Source organism: Malus sylvestris, chromosome 13, assembly GCF_916048215.2.
Source record: "Malus sylvestris chromosome 13, drMalSylv7.2, whole genome shotgun sequence".
Lineage (NCBI taxonomy): Eukaryota > Viridiplantae > Streptophyta > Magnoliopsida > Rosales > Rosaceae > Malus > Malus sylvestris.
Window position 1 is genome coordinate 27,967,171 of NC_062272.1, and position 21,651 is coordinate 27,988,821.

Below are 21,651 nucleotides of genomic sequence, written 5' to 3' on the forward strand. Positions count from 1 at the left end.
ATGGTTGTGATAGGCCCAAGTTCTTTTAATAAGATTAAAATAAAATTGATGTAGTCCAACACTATTCCCTCAACAAAACGAATATTAAGTTGATAAGCGAGAGATGCTTTGAACATCTCTTCGTAGGCCTTCCACCATGGTGGGCTCCAATCGTTTGTGACTCCTACACCGGCTTCACCCTATCATAGGGAAGTTCAAAGTATGTGCTTACATTCAGGAGGAGTCCATATGTACATACATAATGTGGTGAGGTAGGTAACGAGGATGGCCGACATCATATCATTGTGATGCTATTCTTGAACCCCTACACGAACTAGCATGGTGGGAATAACTTAACTAAGTGCAATGGTGCCAACATCATATCATTGTGAGGCATCATTCTCTAGAGGCCAAACTAGATGGGTAATTACAAGAGTTGTAAATGACTAAAGCGTTATTCTCTCATCATTATTTTTGCTAACCAACATTGTATCATCGTGATGTGGGCTTGGTAATGGTGAGCCTCCCATACCCCGCTAAGAGTTCAACATAACTCTCGAATTCCATTGAGGGATGTGGAATTTGCCAAAAATAATGGGTGGTACTATTTGATTTAAGACCCAATCAAGTAGTTTTAAAATCAACAATCTAATACGATTTCTATTATGTTATGTAGTTAACGACATGCCTAAAATTACACCCACCATTATACTTGACAAAAGGGGCCTTAGGGGCCAACGTTTCCTTGCTTGGTATCGCCACATTGAGAATGTCTCAAAGGCGAAAGGCATATCGTATGTTCTTAAGCAATCCCCTCCTCATGTACCTCCTACGAAACTAGCTTCAAGGGAGGAGTGTCAAAATTATGCTAGACACTATGAGGATGACTTACAAGCCAAATGCATAATCTTCAATTCACTTAGTTAGGAGCTTATGAAGCTACATAAGCACATGAACACTTCTTGTGCCATGGTTGAAAATTTGCATAAGATGCATAACATTGAGACTAGTAATGTACGATTCTCAAATGTTTGTAGTCTATTGAATGCCAAAATGGCAAAGGGGACATCGGTCTATAAACATGGACAAAAGATGGAAATGATCTTTCAAGATCTTAAGAGTTTAGGAACTTCCATCGATGAGAAAATGGCCCAAGACTTTTTCCTTGCATCTGTCTCAGATGATTTCACTAAGTTTATTGTAAACTATAAAGTGAATAGATTCGATCATACCTTTACCGAGATGATTGACATGTGTTGTAAGTTTGAACAAGGTTTCAAAAAGGACAGTGGGAGTGAGAATGCAATCACAAGGAAAAGGTTACATAAGAAGAAGGCAATAAAATCCAAAGGAACATGCTTTTATTGTGGAAAGGATGAATGTTGGAAGAAGAAATACAGGGTGCGCATTGCGAGCCTTATGACACGAACTTTTGAAGGGACTATTTCTGTCATAGAGAGTGCTTTTACAGTGAGCTCCAATTCCTGGATATTTGATTCAGGCGCTAGTCAACATATCTGTAATTCGTTGCAGGGACTAACAAGGAGCAGGACACTGCGCAATGGGTAGGCATCTACATGCTTAAACTACCCTCTGGGGAAGTCTTGGAACTTAAAAATTGTTTATATTTTCCTTCATGTATAAAGAATTTGATTTCTATCTCTATGCTTTTACGAGATGGGCACTCAGTATTGTTTGACAAAATGAGTTGCACTTTATACTTGAACGGTCGTATTATCTCTCATGGTAATATGATAGAGGGACTTTTTCACCTAGAGACAAGTAGTGGGATGCACTGTATTGAAAGCAGGAATACCTCAAAACCCAAAAGGGCTAGAGAAGAAGTTAATCGAAAAAACATGTGGCATCTTAAACTTGGACATGTGAACCTTGATAAGATTTGCAAGATGTCGAAAGATGGATATTTCCGCCCATTAGGTAATGACCAAATGGGTACTTGTGAATGTTGCTTAAAAGGGAAGATGACCAAATCTCCATTCATTGGGAAAGGAGAGCGTGCCACTAAAATTCTAGGGTTAATCCACACTGATGTATGTGGACCTATGTCTACTACGTCGAGAGAAGGCTTCTCCTACTATATCACATTCACCGACGATCACTCTCGGTTTGGCTATGTGTATCTTATGAAGTACAAGTCAAAATCCTTTGAAAGGTTCAAAGAATTCAAGAAGGAAGTTGAGAAGCAAACTAGGAAACAGATAAAGATCCTAAGATCAGATCGAGGGGGAGACTATCTAAGTAACGAGTTCCTAGATTTTCTCAAAGAGTGTGGAATAATATCACAGTGAACTCCACTGGGAACTCCACAACTTAATGGTGTTTTTGAAAGGAGAAATCAAACCTTGATGAACATGGTTCGTTTTATGATGAGTTTCGCCGATCTACCAGTAACATTCTGGATAAGCTCTATATACAGCAGCTTACTTACTTAATAGAGTACCTTCCAAGTCAGTTTCACAAACGCCTTATGAGATATGGCATGGAAGAAAGCCAAGTCTTAATCACATTAAGATTTGGGGTTGTGAAGCATATGTCAAGAAGCTTGAAGCTACTAAGCTTGAAGCAAGATCAATTAGGTGCTATTTTGTGGGATATCCTAGAGAAACTATGGGATATGAGTTCTACCATCCTGACGACCAAAAAGTCTTTGTCGCCAGAACTACTAAGTTTCTAGAGGACGAATTTGTTCTCAAAGGAACTATAAGTAAAACGATGGAAATTAATGAGATTAATGATGAACCACAAACAAGCACTCGACAAGTTGACAACCCTGTTCCTGAACCCCTAGCTCCACGTAGATCTAAAAGGGTTAGCAAGCCATCTAAGAGGTATGGCTCAGATAATGACTTTGGGGAATTGCACCTTCTAGGTGACAATGACACAAAGAAGGACCCTAGGGACTACACTGAAGCAATGTCCGACATTGACTCAAAGAGATGGCAAGAAGCCATGAAATCTGAGATGGATTCCATATATCAAAATCAGGTCTGGACTCTTGTAGACCCTCTAGAAGGTATAGTACCTGTTGGAAACAAATGGGTCTTCAAGAGGAAGCTAGGCACTGATGGGAACGTGGAAACTTATAAGGCTAGACTAGTAGGCAAGGGTTACAGGCAACGAGAAAGGATTTACTATGAAGAAACCTTCTCTCTTATAGCCATGATTAAGTCCATTCGGATTTTGCTTGCTATAGCTGCGTACCATGATTATGAGATATGGCAAATGGATGTGAAGACGACCTTTCTGAATGGCTACCTAGAGGAAAAGCTCTATATGACTCAACCCAAAGGTTTCGTGTCCAAGTCTGAAAGGACAAAGGTATGCAAGCTTCATAGGCCTATTTATGGACTTAAGCAAGCCTCGAGGAGCTGGAACATTCATTTTGAGACTGAAATCAAATCGTTTTGTTTTACTCAAAACAAAGACGACAATTGTGTTTATCAAAAGGTCGTTGGTGTAAGGTTCTCGTAAGTGTAAGGTTAATGTATTATCCTTAAACGTTTTAAAGACTTAGAACTTTAGGGTTTGTTTAGTGCCCTAAATCTTTATTAAAGTTGGACGGTTTGTATGTTAGTGCTTGAATTATTGTAACCTTTGTACTGTGCATACACGGGTTACACATTTCTCCCCCGTTTTCATTGTTCTCCCGGGATTCCCTCAATCATACTCCCTCTTTCCCTCAGTCCTGCTCCCTCAAACTCATCCTCATTCTCTCTCTCCCGTCAAGCTCTCTCTCACTCCCTCTCTCTTTCTACACTCACGGCAAAACAACAAGACTCTCAAAAATTTCACAGATCGAAGAAAATAAAACCACCATCGTCTTCGTCTCGACGATACGAGTCGAACCATACCAATTTTAGGTAAGAACTACAACGTTTTCACGTCGAAAACACGAACTCCAATTTGGGTACTATTCATCAACTTTTTATTGGTTGATTTTTAGGACTTTTCAAGCTTGTAGGAAGCTTCATGAGGTCCTTAGGAGGCTCGGGGTAGTTTGTTGGAAGTTTTTGGACGTAAGAACACGGAGATCGACCAGTTCAAAGTTTGACCGGAGCTTTTGAGGCTTTTTCCAGTGAATCCCCGGTGAGTTAGGGGTCGAGGTGGGTATGAATGTGTTCATCTCGTCAATATCTTCATTTTGATATAAAGTACGTTGAAAATGGTGAAGAAATGAAGAAGTTATGACGTTTTGAAAAATACCCAGTTTCCGGCGACCTCCGAGGCTTTCGAGGAAGTTTCCGGCCAAAGCACGGCGAGCTAGGTATTTTGTGAGGTACCATTCTCTTTGTCTCTTCAAGGGCTACAACTTTCGTTTTTGAATCACTTGATTTCGTTGAGAAATGACAAAGTTATGGCAATTTGAAAAAAGGAAAACTAATGAAAAGGGCTTGAAAACTTTGAGTTTTAATGATAAGGACAAAATAAAGGGTAAAGTGAATAGTACCAGGATTGACTTTTTAGTGTAAAAATATGGTTTTTCGTTAAAGTGAACAGTACCAGGTGCTTTTCGTTAAAGTTCCCTTTGAAAAACTGCCCAGAAACTGGCGAACCAGTCCGGCGAGCCGAGGAAGAAGCCGCGCGTGGGGGCGCGTGGACCCGTGCCCTTCCCGGCGCGTGGGGGAGCGTGAGTGGCCCAAAAATTCTTCAAAAAATTTCTACGTGTTCGTGACGTCGTGTAGGTCACAGTGGTATATTCACATACCCAAATTGAGCAATATATGAGAAGTAATTAGCGAATGTTGTGTATGTGCTTTTAAATGATGTTTGTATAATTATTCTTTTATAGGTGAGACTTATACCGAGGACGAAAGTAACCAAACTAGGCGTGGGGGTTACGAACCGGCTACTTATCAGTGAGTGGGCAGTTATTTTTCAGTATATATATATGTATGCTTGACGTTTTTCCCAGAAAACGTATTTTAAGGAAATGTGATTTAATTATCTTATCATATATGCATCATATTTTAGTATGTGCATTATTATAATTATGCATATTGTTGCATGGTGCTGAGGAGGCCCAGGTAAGCTACATGTGAGTATATTATGCTGGTAACGATTGAAATATGATTGAGATATGATTGAGATACGATGTTGGTTATGATTGAGATATGATGAGATACGATGTTGGTTATGATTGAGATATGATTGAGAGCTCATTCACTTGCGCACGTATATTAGTGCTCCCGCCCAGAGTTAGGGGCACAGTCTTTCACGTGATGTTCACCTCCCGCACCGCATGCTCGCCTTGGATCCAAGTTAGGTGCACAGTCCTATCGTATAGACCACTTTTAGTGGGTTCGACTCGTAGGTGACCCGCGATTTATCGCACAGTCTTCACGTGATTGTAGCACTAGAGCATATTATGTTATATACAGTGATGAATTGCAGACCATGTGAGGTGGTATTGAATGTGTGCAAGATATACATATATATACATGATGTGATGAGATGATTATGAGCTATATGTGCAGCTGAAGGCTAAGTTGATTATAATGAAAGAGTATGAACTATGTTTATAGCCGAGTGCTGAATTGATTATATGTTATTCCATCATATTCACTTAGAGATAACGAGCATTCAGTTATGATACTTTGGCATGACATACATTCATATTGTCTAGCATGATTTGAGATATAGTACGTATATGAATATATACTTTATTTCTGGGAAACTATACTTGTTTTACGGCGAGGGGTTAGTATATTCAAAGAGAAAATAAGGTTTCGAAGAAGTTTGTTTTGCTGACCCACTCAACTTTGTTTTGCGCCCCTCCAGGTTCTAGGTAGCGTTTGTTGTTGGATCTCGAGGTTTCCAGCTGAAGTTCTGACAAACCATCACTCATGTAGGATTATCTTCAAGTGTTGTAAATTAGTACATCTTATGTTTGACTGCACTTACACCTTGTGCTCTGGTTGTGTATTAACACTTAAACTTACGTTAGAACCTATCGTATTTGGTTTTAATTATTCGTACTTTTCTTAAAAATATCGCTTCCGCACAGCGCACATGGCTACGTCACACTCACGTGACGGCCAGCATGCCTTGACTTCGGTCGGGGTGTGTCACATATATTCCTGCAGGCAAACACAAATATATATGCAAACAAATATGCAACAAATATATGCAAAAATATTGTATAATTATAATTGAATTAAGTTATTTGGACTTCGGGCCAAAGTAAAGTGTGGGTGAAAAAATATATAACCCATTGGGCCTAAAATAATTAAGCAAATAAAATTCGGGGTACAAACAAAAAAACTAAGCCACGGGTGACTTGAAAAAAATTTGGTCCGTGAGACCTAGGCCCAAAAATTGGACTGGGAAGGGTCTCGGGTGTAGGCTGCAAGCCTACGAGGTGGACTGGGCTGCATTAAGCAGCCAAAAAAAAAACTTTTTTTTTTTTTTCGCGGGCCGCTTCAGGCTGGCCCAAAAAACAAAAAGATTTTTTCTTTTTCTTTCGGTCTGGGCCGTTGCAAGCGAGCCCAGAGGACAAAAAAAATTGTTTTTTTTTTCTTTGTGCACGGGTTGGGCCGTGACATCTCAAAGCATCAGCAAGCCCAAAGGCGCTGATGCAGGCCGAGGGACAGGAGCCCATTAGGGCTCGGGTGACAGGACAAAACAAACCCAGCGGCGCTAGGTGTGCGTGGCCGAGGAAGAAGGCCGGATTCAGTCGACGGCGTCGCTGCAAGCGACGTTTCCAAGGTCGGGACAAGGTGCTTCAAACGCATCTTAGTGTCCAATGCTTGCGGGTGTGAAAAACCATAGTGGATTTCGAATCGAAATCGCGGAAAACCTAATGAAATTTAAACTGAAATTTCATACAAATTAGATGAAATTCTTCAGGAATTTCAGTGAGATTGGATCAAAGATCATGATTCCATGTCGGATTGATGCATAAAATCACACGGCAAAGCCATGGTGTCGCTTCAAGCGATGTGGATTTTCTGGGTTTGGGACGCCATAGGCATCGGGTTTCCAACGGGGTCACGGGTTCGGGAGCCCTCATGGGGACTCGGTGTGTGACTCACAGTGTGAAGGTGGTCTGCAGGCCATCCTATGATGGTGGTGGACGCCGTGGTTGGCGTCGGGTTGTCCTGGGTTTCAACCTGGGTCTCGGCGTTTGCGGTTAGGATGCAGGTTGCAGGCCTGGTGGCTTGCGGCCTTGCATGGTGCAAAGCACGGGTTCGAACAGAACCCTTGTTCCCCAATTCCAATATTTTTCCAATTCAATTATATACATATATAATTCAATGAATCACATATTTACTTTGATGCATATGCAAAATAATATTTTCAATGCATGTACATATGTAAGATTCAATTCATGGCAAATATCAAATTCACATAATTGTAGCAATTTTGGTGATGAAGCATACACAATTTATGTAGAATCTAAAATACGTTAAACGTAAAGTTGGGTCATGCATCATGGTGAATGTTCATGCTATCAGGGCTTGCAAAATATCGAGTTAAAAACCATTGTTTGGAAAGAACCTGATTGCGTGATGATATGGATGAACTGGTTTGATGCAGAAAAAAAAAATCTCCAACGTCAGATTCCTAAGCGCAGCGGTAGGAGCGTGCTGATAACGTGTTGTGGTCTATTTTTATTTGACAAAATAGAGAGGGCCGGCGGCAGTGGGAGAGAGAAGAGAGATGTGTGTTTGTAGGATTGTAGGGGAATGTGTGTGTTGTTATCCCTCCTACATTGTGCCTTTATAGTAAAGGGAGAGAAGATATTCCTTCTCCTCCAAGTAATACAAGTTGTAATAGGAAATGATAACTAGAATCAAATCTAATCTAGGATTTACACAATCATACTTATTTTAGGAATATTTACAACAAAAAATATATTATTTTTTATGCCAAGAAAAATTAAATAAAGAGGAGTGGGGCCCATCCCAACCCTTCTTCCCGCTCCATCCCGCCCCCTTTCCTTCCTTCATCACTGAAACACAGCGCCGCACCTCCTTCGACACCCCTCCTCCGCCATCGTCCATAAGCTACACCTGGGCTCCTCTGCAACCACGCCGAGCTCGAGCTCACCCGCCAAGTTGATGTTGAGTCCTTCGTCGCCGAGAAACACCAATTTTTTATCCCGGCCGCTGCGATGGCATTCATGCAAAAACACGTAGCCGACATATTTAATCGTCGTCAATCTTTAGATCCAGACCAACGTTATGGTTGCTTCTTTGTTGAAAGAAGGGCCTGCTTCCTTGTTGAACACTACCATGGTTACTGCTTTGTTGTTTTGGGTGGCCAATCTCAAATTCCTAAATTTTTTTTAGTAAAGGAAGAGAGAAAATGGAGATCTGCTAATAGAATGGGGCGACGGCGGTGGGCGGTGGCTGGAGTGGAGAAGATCTGGTTTGGCATTATTTTAGGGTAGCTAATCTCAAATTCTTAATTTTTTTTCTTGTACGTATTATTTCAGGGGCAAATTCCAATATAAAAATCCAGTGGCCAAGAAGATGATACTTACACTCCATTTTTTTTTTCCTCTTCGGTTCGCCAATTTCTCATATAAAGCATCCGTTTGAGCATCGACGGCGACTTGGCCAGTTTATCCTTTGCTAATCCACGACGGCTTGAGCAGCGATGGCCCACGACTGTTTGCTCGGAGGATGATGGTGGATGGGAAGAAAGTGACTATTTTCTCTGTTGATTTTGACCCATAAGCCAATCCCTTTAATATTTCATGTACTAGACGAAGAGAAGAAGATGGTAAAGAAGAAAGAGACAATGAATCTGTACCAACTGCATTTTTAATTGAATTTTCTGATTTTTGATATTTTTAAATAATATTTCATTAATGTTTTAATCTAGTTGGCTGAGTAGTGGATCCCGTACTTACCACGTTAGCATTTAACAGAAAAATTAATGGAATGTTGACATTGCAACGAATTGTTAAGTTGATGTATGACATTACAATGTTTAAAAGATGAGGTATGAAATTGTAATGTGACTCATAATTAAGGTAGTTTTATATAATTTATTCAAATAAATAATATAAATAACAAACAACAACACAATGAATCATATTTGAAACAATACATTTCTTACCATTTAATGTTACAAACACTTCTGATGTCTATTTGGTGAATATCATGGAACACCCTATACATAAACAAATTTGAATAAAGGCTACAACTTCTCTCTGTGTTAAAGATTCTTGTTGGTCCCAAAGAGGAAGATATTAGAGCACATACAAAGGCTTGAAAAATCACCACTTTAAAAACAACTGTAGTTTCTTCCTTTCCATCTTGATTTCCCATTTTCCATTTTGGAAAATAGCGCGCCCACACGCTGATATGTGTTTCATCTTCACAATCAGTCTTTGATATTGTGTGGTTTAGCTTGTCACTTGAAACCCTAATTGGGTAGGCCTGCAGCCAGCTTTGCTCTCAAGTCTTTTCTCAAGATTTTGCCAGAAGGAGCCTTGGGTATTTTGTCTATGAAGAAAACCCGACCTATTCTCTTATAAAAGACCACCTGCACGTAATATAATGCAGCAAACGATCAGAAGGATTGTTTATTTATTTATTTATTTATTTCCAGGACAAAGAGAAATTCAAAAGTAAACAGTACCAAAACAAAAAAAACCATTGATATAGAGATGCCTACAAAGTTATAGTTCCAATCAACACCTGGTAAGGCCATCCAATTATACACACCAATACAATAGATAACACAAGCCCAAGTATCACTCCAAAAGAAAGAACAAAATAGAATATAATCCACGAGACTTGGCACAAGAAATTTCGGATAAATAATAATGGGTTTAGAACTAAATGATTCAGAATATTTACTTTTGGACTCGAGGCCATGATCGAATAATCACCAATGTAGCTCGGGTCAGGAATATTTGAAGAAAATGTTCACAACTATCTAATCTAGAGAGGCCTTCCACCATTATAAGTACTTGCACCATTATAAGAATTGACTAACGAGATTTTTCTCTCTTTTACAGATTTCAAAATCGGCTGGATTTGATACTACCACATGTATGTTCTTGGGATATACCTAATCTTCGGCTAATCCATCAATGTAGTCATATCGAACTGAGTTAACTGGTTTAGCTCAGCCATGTGGAATTTTCTGGTAGTTTAACCAGCAGGCTTTCATTCGCTTCAAGTAGTAAAGTCGTGAATACCTCAAACGAGTGTGTAACACATTAATTTACTAACTGCTTGTATTTGAGTACTAATATATACAAGTCAACAATGGTACCTGTTTTGAGATGTATTGTTTAATGTCATCTTCGGAGATCTTGGAACTGTTCGATCTCACAACAAATGCAACAGGAATTTCACCTGCAGCTTCATCCTTCATACTGAATCAAACACATTTTAAACAAGTTATACAAACGTTCTTATCTCCATAGACTGATAGATAGTTTGGTAACACGCCGCACCAGTTATAAGGGCATGAGACATAACCATGTAGAATGTGGTACAGGTTAACTTACGGTACAACAGCAGCGTCGGAGATGTTGGGATGGGCAATCAGCATGGCTTCAAGCTCAGCCGGAGCCACTTGGAACCCTTTGTATTTGATGAGTTCCTTTAATCGGTCGACGATGAAGAGCTCGTCATCACCGTCGATGTACCCTATATCACCTGTGTGCAACCATCCCTGTTTGTCTACGGTTCTCTCCGTGGCTTCAGGATCATTAAGATAACCTGCTCACCAATAAGCCCCAAGCTATGTTAACATGCATATATCTTTTTGGTGAATTATTATTTTTTTGGTTAAAGAAAATCTTTGATACACTTTATATTGTCTTAAAACTGGTAAGAGATCCTCCCGGATTTCTTCCACCAATATCACCGAATCAAGTGATATGGACTTTTAAAATTTGATCAAACGACTAAAATTATTATAACTTTTAAAATAACCCATATTTTTAATCATTTGATCAAATTTCTAGGATCCGGATCATTTGATTCGGTGATCTTGATGGAAGAGATCCATCTCTTTCCCTTAAAACTCGCCCGGACTATAGATCCACAAAAAATGTCAGAACCAAGTACTATTCACACATTTATAACTTTTTCGAACTTTTAAATGAATAAAACAAAAAATAAACATAAATAAAATGATGTTTTAGATTTAGCCTCTTACAACTTTTAAAACTACACTTAGGTACATTATTTTCATAAAAAATAAACAATATGTAAATTATATTTTTGTAAAATTACACATAGGTGCATTAATTTTATAAAAGTTAAATAACAGGTACTTTATTTTGAAAAAAAAAACTAGTAGATACATTGTTTCTTTTAAACAATAGCTACATTATTTTTATAAAAATTAAACAATAAGTAAATTATTTTGGTAAATTAAATAATAGGTACATTATTTTCGTAACAATTGAATTTGTTATTAATAATGCTTTGAAATTAAGGTGTCTTAACGAAACACTCATGCTACTGTTCACGTTTAACGTTAAGGATTTTTTTACTCTAAACAGTCACTTATAGTACTATTCACTTATAATACCTTTTTGTCATTTTGGTTAAAACTCAAAGTTTTCAAACCCTTTTCATTAGTTTTCTTTTGAAATTATAACATTAATGCTTTTTTTTTTGCCACACAGCATATATGTCACATCCCGGCCCGGGCCTCCACCACATCCTGGGCTCGATTCTGCCATAACACGATATTGTCCGCTTTGGACCCGACCACACCCTCACAGTTTTGTTTTTGGGAACTCACGAGCAACTTCCCAGTGGGTCACCCATTATGGGATTGCTCTCGCACGAACTCGCTTAACTTCTGAGTTCCGATGAAACCCGAAGCCAGTGAGCTCCCAAAAGGCCTCGTGCTAGATAGAGATGAGAATATACATATAAGGCTTATAGGATCCATTCCCCTGGACGATGTGAGATGTTACAATCCACTCCCCTTAGGGGCCCGACGCCCTCGTCGGCACACTTCCAGCCAGGAATTGGCTCTGATACCAAATTGTCACATCCCGGCTCGGGCTCCCACCACATTCCGGGCTCGACTCCGCCGTAGCACAATATTGTCCGTTTTAGGCTCCGACCACGCCCTCACGATTTTGTTTATGAGAACTCACGAGCAACTTCTCAGTGAGTTACCCTTCATGGGATTGCTCTCGTGTGAACTCACTTAACTTTGGAGTTCCGGTAGAACTCGAAGCCAATGAGCTCCCAAAAGGCCCCGTGCTAGGTAGATATGGGAATATACATATAAGGCTTACAGGATCCACTCCCCTGGGCGATGTGAGATGTTACAATATACCTTACACTAAATCTATTAACATGTATTAAATTTTATAATGTTAATTGTCATATATATTATGTTATTAGGGGCATTTTAGGAATGTTATTGTTTACGTGGAGTCTAGTCATTGAGTTTAATTTAGAGAAGAAAAAAAACTATTTTGGGTTTTAGGTAAAGAAAATTCATTTTTAAGGGGTAACGTTATATTTTTAGTAAATATAAAATGTAATGAGTCATCTTAAAAATATTAACGATTGAACTTAGTATTATGGCCTATTGATATTCTTTTTCATTTGTAAGTGAGAGATCCTATGTTCAATTCTCATAAAATGCGAGTTTGAACCATATTATTACTAGTCTATTATGAGAAAAAACCCATCCCTTTAGATAATATATTTTGTTAAAAAAAAATGTTAATCGATAAGGAAATAAGCGTGTGTCTGTACGAAACGAACCCAGTCAAGTTACGAAAATAGTGTAAAGCTACGAAAATAATAAACAAATAGAAATCCTAATCCCAGCCCATCACCAATGATTTCGTCCACCCACACACAATCAATATATTACCTTTCTTTCACCAATAAATTTCGTCCACCCATAGACAACCAAGATAAATTAATATTTAATGTTATAGTCCCTTCCACAAAGTTATAGTCCCTTCAACAAATAATATTTTCTATTATTCATTCATTAGTATTTAGATTGATTGTTCAAAAAGTTATGTTTCTTAACTCATACATCTTAACTATTAATTTTTTTTTTTTGAAAAAAGATATTATCTGAATGGATGGGCTTAGTCACATCTTAACTATTAATTAAATGAGTTATTATATGGATTCATAATTTAACTTTGATAGAATGAGAATGCAACATAATGATTTTCTTGGTAACAAAATGATAATCTTTCTTTATATAAAATCTCAACATGGACACGCATTATCTATGTAAGGATTAAAGAAAATCTCAACATGGCCTGAAATTATTTAAAAATTCAATTTTGTAAGTTTTGAATTTTCTGTTTTAAGAAACGATATTATTTACACTAAGATGGAAATGATGGGATTAGCCTCACAATATTCTAGTAATAATATGATTCAAATTCGCCTTTAACGGGAAATTTACTACTAAATACTAAGGAGTTGTTTTATTCACACCCCACTTTTTGTTGACTAGACCTCATATGATTAATACACCGCATATTTACATTTTAGACTAAAATGTATCTTAATACACTCCACATACTTTCCAATTATATCACACCCCACACTTTCTACATATACCTCACACTCTCCACTTAAAATCCAAATCAAATCATGTGTTCGTCTCACAAGTTCATCTTCTCCGCCATTTTTAGAAACGAGTATTGTCGAATGATCATGGGTAGAAATTTCTATGAGGTGTAAAGAGAAAGTGCTTCATCTTCAAATCAATGGTTTAGGGTTTAGGGTTTATGAAGAAAAAGTTTGACCAAACTCCATTAGTATCATCTTGCTTGTTTCTTTGTGCATCTTTGAGGACTCCACTTTTTCCTCTAATATGGAATTGTTGGACTTGAGATATGTCGAGTTAATGGGTTTCTCAAATGGTTTATCATCTATTAAGAAACTCGAATCAAGTATGAAATGAAAATTTTCTCATATTCTTTTTTCAATTTTTAATTATTCCATTTTGGAGTTTCTATCAATTAAGATTTTTAGGGTTTCTCTATTCAATTAACTACAAATATTTTTGTCCATTTTGCGGGGTTAGTTTTCAATAAACTTCATCGATTTCTATCAATTAGGAATTTTAGATTTCACGTATATATATCGATCCATACTCATCTTGTTTGGTAGTTGTTAGAGTTTTGTTCTACAATGGATGATAGGAGTGACTTTGAGAGCTTGAAAAAAAATATATAAAAACAATTTGGGGTGTATTTAGAAAATAATTTTATTTTTTAAATTCAAATGTGGCCTAAATAGTCATTTCATAATAGGATATATAAGTTATTTAATAATAATTTTTTATGTGAGGTGTATTAAAAAATATGTGGGGTATTAATAAAAAAAACCCAATACTAAATTCACTCATAGCTCGGTTCTTAAAGTACAATCCTAATTATTTTCCAAGCAAGATTATATTTCCAAATACACCACCATGCATGAATTAAAAGATCAAGTAGGATTCTCTTCCCTCTTTTTTTCCCTCCCCTTCCTATTTGAAGGGTCACAGTTAAGTCTATCAACATCTTTTTCATAAGAGAAAGACAAAATAGAGAATGTGAGATGAGATGATAGAAAGAGGAGGTGAGAGAATCATGGGACAGACACATAGATATATAAAATAAAAGCCAGCAAGATCCGCAAACAAATGAACTAATTAATTAGATTATAATTAATACTATAATCTTGAGAAGAAGATAAATAAAAGAATATGTAAGGAAATTCTTGGTTTATTGTAATGGAATAGTAGCCACTCTGTGTACCTTTCATGATTTGGCTACCACTGATGCAAATCTCTCCAGCTTGATTTCGCGGAAGCGAAGCACCCGTATCAGGGTCAACAATTTTCATCTCTGCATTTCTTACAACAGTCCCGCACGCACCTGATTTTATCTCAAATGGTTCCTTTGCAAATGCTAAGCACATTGACAGCACAGGTCCAGCCTCTGTCATTCCATACCCCTGAACAAATTTCAACGTATATTATTTCACACAATTATTTTCATATTCAAAGACTGTATGACATATATGGTTGACAAATGGGTACAAATAACAAAAACTGTATGACATATATGGTTGAAAAATGGATACATATAAAAGGACCACAGTTTTAAAGGGGGACATATAATATAAGACAATTTGTGGTATTAAACCGCTCCCTTCACTATCAATATTTTTTTTTAAATTAATTCATCTTCATATTTAAACGAGAAGTTTTAAGCTCAACTTATATATATATGATTATAACGTATTATGTTTGTGTTGAATCAGTAATTAACCCATTCTATAGTCTAACTCAATCAACCACACACGAATACATAAGTTATTGTTAACTGTTGACATTTTACGACTTGCACTTGCATCAACCACTAACAGAACTCTTACTCAAATTTTAAATCATGGCCCCACGAAAATAAAGTTGGTAAACAAATATGGTATTTATAGCATTTTCCGGACTAGAATTACCAAAACATGATTGAGGATGAGAATCACTCAACCACTTAGGAAATATGGTATATATAGAGAGAGAAATTCAGTTAAAGACGTTATTCAATTGAATTACCTGTCCAAGTTTGGCATTAGGTAACTTAGCCCTCACTGTATCCTCAAGCTCCTTCCCCATCGGCGCCGCACCGGACATCACCATCCTTATCGATGACAAGTCGTACCGGTCTAAGTCGGGGCTTTTGGCAATACTCAAAACGATCGGAGGTACAAAAGGCGCAATCGTCACCTTGTACTTCTCCACCAGCTCCAACAACTTGGTGATCTCAAACTTCTGCATGATCAGTATCGCCGCCCCAACTCTGAGTCCGCAGAGAAACACTGAATTGAGGGAGTAGATATGGAACAAGGGCAGCACGCAGAGGATCACGTCCTCACTGTGGAAATACAAATTCGGATTCTCTCCGTCCACCTGTTGCGCCACGCTCGTCACCAACCCTTTGTGCGTCAGCATAACTCCTTTAGGTAGCCCCGTCGTCCCAGAAGAATACGGCAGCGCAACGACGTCTTCGGGGTTTATTTTCACCGCCGGGATGTCATTCTCGTCCGCCGAAGTCATCTCCGAGAAGTGACGATAAGTATTACCGTCTTCCTCAGTTTCCGCGCTGTCGACGACCATGATCTCGACGTCGTTTTTAAGTGCGAAGTCCTTCACCTTGTCCACGTAAGCCGACTGCGTTATGATGAGTTTGGCATTGGATGCTTTTGTCTGCTTGGCCATCTCGGCCGGAGTGTAGAAGGGGTTGGCAGTGGTGACGACTGCGCCGATATTGGAGGCGCCGAGAAATGCAAAGACGAATTCAGGGCAGTTTTGGAGGAGGAGCATGATGACGTCGGTTTGGTGAATGCCGATTTTGTGGAGCCCCGAGGCGACCTTGCGGGAGGTGAGCTCGACGTCGGCGTAGGTGAAGGTGTCGCCGTTGTTGCCGTTGATCAAGCAGGGGCGGTCCATGAATTGAGAGATGTTTTCGAAGCAGTAGGTGTGAAGAGGGAGATGGTTTGGGATGTAAATATCGGGGAGTTTGGACCGGAAAATGAACTCATCATCTTTGCGATGGTGCTCCATTGGATATGTGTTTGGATGGTGAGAAAGTGAGGGAAAATGTGAGAGAAAATTGGTAGTAGGGATTGGGTTGGTTTCTTTCAGACGACCTTCTCCCTGGTTTTTGGTTTGGGTTTTGGTTGGAGTAAATATACAAGCAGGTGTGGTGGGGGAAACGGACTTGGTTGGTATTAATTTATTTGCCAATGACAGAACATGTCCAATTCCTACGAGTTGCAAACACGACAAACTCTTGCATCCACCTGGCCGTCACCGAAGTAACAGACCAATCAGTCCATTCCACGTACACAATTTATTAGTTATCTTCACTCTCTAGTACACGTGGCGTTATGTAATAGGTGAGGGATGTTTGGTGGGTTGGGGAAGCGACTTGGATTTGGTTACATGCGGCACACTTTAGCCCAAAACCAACCAGTTGGCTGCCACGTAGGACGCTTCACCTAACGCAGAGTCTTTACTCGTCCCTTGGTTGGTGACTCTAGTAAACGACACCATTCACCTACTACAAGTGCTTAGTCATGGACATAAAAATCCACGCCCAAGTGACGTCGTAATGTTGTCACGCTCACTCGCTTAAAACTGGCTGCTGGCTGGCTCAAATATTAACATTTTCTTTTTCTTTTTTGTATTTTCCATATTTATATTTCCAGTAATTTTTTTTTTTTCCCGTAGAAAAAGTTGATTAATCTTTTTAAGAATTTAAAGGATACACAGTCCAACCATTTGACATTACAGTCTAATAATATATTTTTTTACTTGTAAAAGGAATTTTGAATTACATTATTACTTAGCTCATTATCAAGCTTAGTTTACTCACTTACATTTTAGTATAAATAATATTATTTGTTAAAAAAAAGAAGAAAAAAACAAAAAAAATACAGAGTGCAGTTTTTGGCACCTACGATTTTGACTTTGTAGGCATTGAGGTGAAGAAATGATTAAAATGATGATTTGGCAGCCCTTTTAATTGGCCATGCCTTTTCGATATTTGGTTACCAAATTAGGTTTGATAATTTATTACTTGATTTATACAGTTGACAACAACCTACCTATTATGCATAGTTTTTTCTTTTCTTTCAATATAAGAAAGGTACGTGGAATTAAAGAGAAACAAATCTTCTTCTGTAAGATTGTATTTCATTGACTGAATAAACAATTACATGGATGTACATTTATATAGCCTTTTGGCTCTTTACATTTATACCCTTAGCTTCCTTAACTAAACTTGTACAATCCTAACTAACCACAACTAATAACAAAACTAACTACATTTAGTTTTTCCAAACTATTTATCATTAACAGAAATGGATGATGTATCATCTGTCCTAATAGGAATGTCTCTATCTGATTCCTTTTCTTATAGGATAAATCATCAAAATGGTTCCTGAAATTTGCATAACTCATCACTTTGATCCCTGAGATTCCAAATCGATAAAAGTGGTCCCTAAGATTGTCCACCATCCATCATTTTGGTCATTCCGTTAAAAACTCCGTTAAATATCCCAGAGCTCTTGGCCAGAAGTTTGGGTAATTTTCAAAGCTTCGTAACTTAATCGTTTCTTAACCAAATTCGACTCATAATATATCAAAATGAAGATAGGAAAGTGTAGAATAAGATTATACATATTTTGAAGCCCAATGGTTTCCGGAGATTAACGGAAAATAGCCTCAAAGTTGACTGGTTCGAGTGAAAACTTGAAAACTCACTGGAAATTGGGTAAATTTTAAACGTTCATAACTTCTTCAATACTCAACGAAATCAAGTGATTCAAAAACGAAAATCATACTTCTCGATGAGACAAAGAGAATGGTACCTTTCTTGACGGCTAACTCACCGTGGTTTGGCTGGAAAATGGCTCGAAAGTGGCTGTCTTGGTCTCAAGTTAGTCACTTTCGAGCCATTTTCCGACCAAACCATGGTGAGCTAGCCATCAAAGAAGGTACTATTCTTTTCGTCTCGTCGAGAAGTATGATTTTCGCGTTTCAATCACTTGATTTAGTTGAGTATTGAAGAAGTTTTGAACATTTAAAGTTTACCTAGTTTCCTGCGAGTTTTCAAGTTTTTACTCGGACCAGTCAATTTTGAGGCTATTTTCCGACAATCTCCGGCAACCATTGGGCTTCAAATAGGTATAATCTTATTCTATACTTTCCTATTTTCATTTTGATATATTATGGGTCGAATTTGGTTAAGAAACGATTGATTTACGAAGCTTTGAAAATTGCCTAAACTTCCGGCCAAGAGATCCAAGGCACTTAACGGAGTTTTTAACGGAATGACCAAAATGATGGATGGTGGACAATCTCAGAGACCACTTTTATCGATTTGGAATCTCAAGGACCAAAGTAACGAGTTAAGCAAATCTCAGGAACCATTTTGACGATTTACCCTTTCTTTTAAGATATCAAAGACATTACACAATTTAACAGAGTCAAAATTACATTGAAATATGTATTAAAAAAATGATCGTAACCATGACTTGACGAAATAAAAATGTCTGTTGTCATATTAGCTTATCGATAAATATGATTAAACGCATATTTAGAAATTCGTTGAAGAAGTTGCCAAGCATCTCTTATTTAAAATTTTGAATCTTCTTCAGTGTTTTCATTTGTAAAGTACATTCGTACTGTCCAATATGATATTTGTAGAAGAGCCATAGCTTAAATTTGGGACATTAGCATGTTTTTTCCTTTCCACGCAAGATTCAAGTTTGTTCGGACAGAGGCCACTCAGCTTTGCACTATTAAAACAAGTCTTGCAGTGCATGCTCCATTTAATTATTTCACTATTCTAAAAATCGGCTTAGGCGGTGCTTAGGCGCTAAGCGGTGGAAGATCGATGCAAGTTAGGCCAAAAAGTAAACGAAAATCGGTTAGGGGCTTGGCGGTTCAGGGTTTACAGTTCCATTTTTTTTCCTTAAGTTAAATGGTTTTCTGGGTAACCTACCCTAAAAAACCCATATTATTTCTCTCGCCGTTTCGTGTTTCTCTTCTCCTTATCTATCCTCACATAAGCGTTCTCTTTCTCGCCTCCACTCATGCCGACTCTGAATCTGTATGTGCCGTCTCTCACAGTTGCCATTGCCTAGACGCGTCATCACCTGGCCTCATTTTGCAACTTGCTCAGACTTTGCAGGTAGGTTTTCAATGGCAATGCCATGATGACTTAAGTTTTAACTTTTTTAAATTATCAATACAAGTATAATTTTTTTAGAGTGCAAGTAGGTAACTATATATATGCTATAAATAATTAAATGCGCTTAGTTTGCCTAGGCCATAGCCTGACGCTCGATTAACGCATAGTTTTTTTTTAGATCCTTAAATTATTTATATATTTATTAAGAAAAATGGAGAATTTCATTAATAGATCAAGGTAGGGGCGGATCTATAGAGAGACTTGGGTAGTCCCATTATCACCTAAAAGCCGGTAAAAGATCCTTTGAAAGACCTTCAAGGACCTCTCGATTCTTTTAGAAGGTATCGTTTAGTATGCAGACGGGGACGGGACGGAACGGAATGGGATGAGACGGGACGGGACAGGATAGGATGGAGGGAGCAAAGATGCCTTCGGATGGAAACAAGGAGGAAGAAGAAGGAGACAGAGAGATTATAATTTTGTGTTCCATGGATGTGGAACGAGTCGTTCCAGGGGATGAGACGGAATGAAAATTCACCCTAAATTCGTCCCCCCCGTTTTAGGTACACCAAACATTGGACGGAACGCCTCATCCCACTCCGTTCCGTCCCGTCCCACGTACCAAACGGTACCTAAATGTGAAAAGGCTGATTTGTAGAGAAGCTGCAACGATTGTGGTGATGCCTTGTAGCCATGGTTTTTTGTTGCATATTTGTAGAGAAGCTAGGAAGAATATGAGACGAGCTGCCCTAATTTTTCCAACAAAAAAACTGTGTATTGCTTAAGTAAAATGTTGCATTTTATTCAATGTGATGTGTATTTAAATTAACCTAAATACTAGATTAATTTAAACCAAATTAAACTCGTAAGCGTACGAATCAATTGTAGAAATATTTACAAATATGATGTCGATCCCACAGGGATTGCTTTTAATACCAATTCAACCAGTTGATTACGTGAAACTTAACTAAGAAACGAATGATCAATTAATTGATTATGAAAAATAATTAAAACTCCAACTTAAAATTAAACCAAGAATATGAATAACCAAAAACACACAACGAATGTAAGTTTAAAAGAAATTAAAGTGATGAAAGCCTAAGGTCATGAATCCACCAACAACAATCATATCCCCTTTTCTTCAAGCCGATTACTATCCAATTACCATGCCAATATTTAAGGTTGTTCTTTCTAAGATATGAATTAATCATTGGTCAGGCATCAACTCGTGTATCTATACGTGACAACTATATCCTATTGTTTAGACATATAGTGTGACGACCCGTCCCTAATTTTCCTATCTAATTTCTCTCCGAGTATATGTATTGACGGTTATGCCCTTATTGGCAAGTGACGTGGACGTATTCTTATTGCTTTCAGTTTATTTCTCGCTATCGCATTTAAATTGTAAACATTGTTATGAGTCTACGTAAATTTTATCAGTGTGAAAACACTGTTCCGGATAGATTTTCGATACTCTTTTCTATACAAAATCCAAAACCCTATCCCAAGCTTTTTACTAGCCATCCCGTGCACCCTCCTCCATTATTTCACACTCTCACCAATCCCATCCACTCCCTCTTTGCAGCAACCAATCAGAAAAAGCAAAAGAAAATAATTCTCTCTCTCCTCCTTCTCTATCTCTCTCGTATGCTCTCTCTCTGCAAAACCCTCAAATGAGCTTCAAAGCTCACAAATCGAACCTAAAAACCACACCATTGTATTCCTCTCATCTTCTCGATCACAACCATGTTCCTGAAACCTGGTTTAGATGAGTTTTGATTCATTAACTCGGAAGGTCCGAACTCGGGCACATTGAGTTCGACGTGTTTTCGAGCGACTTAGGAAGTTTTGAAGCTTGGGGAGGCTTCTACACAACTCCTCGAGGCTCCTACAACAATTTGGGAGAAGTTTGGAAGTGAAACGACTGAGTTTCGAAGAGTTCACTTTTGGCCGAAACTTTCAAGGCTTTTTCCGGCAACCTCCGT

The 21,651-nt window shown here is 38.1% G+C and overlaps 1 protein-coding gene and 1 long non-coding RNA gene across 2 annotated transcripts; one reads left to right on the forward strand and one right to left on the reverse strand.

Moving 5' to 3' along the window:
* Positions 1-4,530: 4,530 nt before the first annotated feature.
* LOC126596368 (uncharacterized) lies at positions 4,531-6,061 on the forward strand. Its single transcript, XR_007613952.1, has 3 exons — positions 4,531-4,691; positions 4,790-4,856; positions 5,779-6,061. It is a non-coding gene; the product is annotated as an uncharacterized LOC126596368 (long non-coding RNA).
* Positions 6,062-9,042: 2,981 nt separating this feature from the next.
* Positions 9,043-16,646, reverse strand: LOC126596367 (4-coumarate--CoA ligase 2-like). The gene is made up of 5 exons (XM_050262930.1): positions 15,520-16,646; positions 14,720-14,918; positions 10,472-10,685; positions 10,234-10,336; positions 9,043-9,495 (listed from the first exon to the last, which is right to left on the reverse strand). The coding sequence occupies exons 1-5, from the start codon at positions 16,525-16,527 to the stop codon at positions 9,376-9,378; spliced, it is 1,644 nt and encodes a 547-aa protein (XP_050118887.1). The 5' UTR covers positions 16,528-16,646; the 3' UTR covers positions 9,043-9,375.
* Between the last annotated feature and the right edge of the window lie 5,005 nt (positions 16,647-21,651).

Coding starts and splice junctions, on each gene's coding strand:
- LOC126596367 (XM_050262930.1), bottom strand. CDS start 16,527: ATGGAGCACCATCGCAAAGATGATGAGTTCATTTTCCGGTCCAAACTC. Junction 10,686..14,719: donor TGGTAGCCAAATCATGAAAG/GTACACAGAGTG, acceptor ATTGGTGAGCAG/GTTATCTTAATGATCCTGAA. Junction 10,337..10,471: donor TCCGACGCTGCTGTTGTACC/GTAAGTTAACCT, acceptor TGTTTGATTCAG/TATGAAGGATGAAGCTGCAG.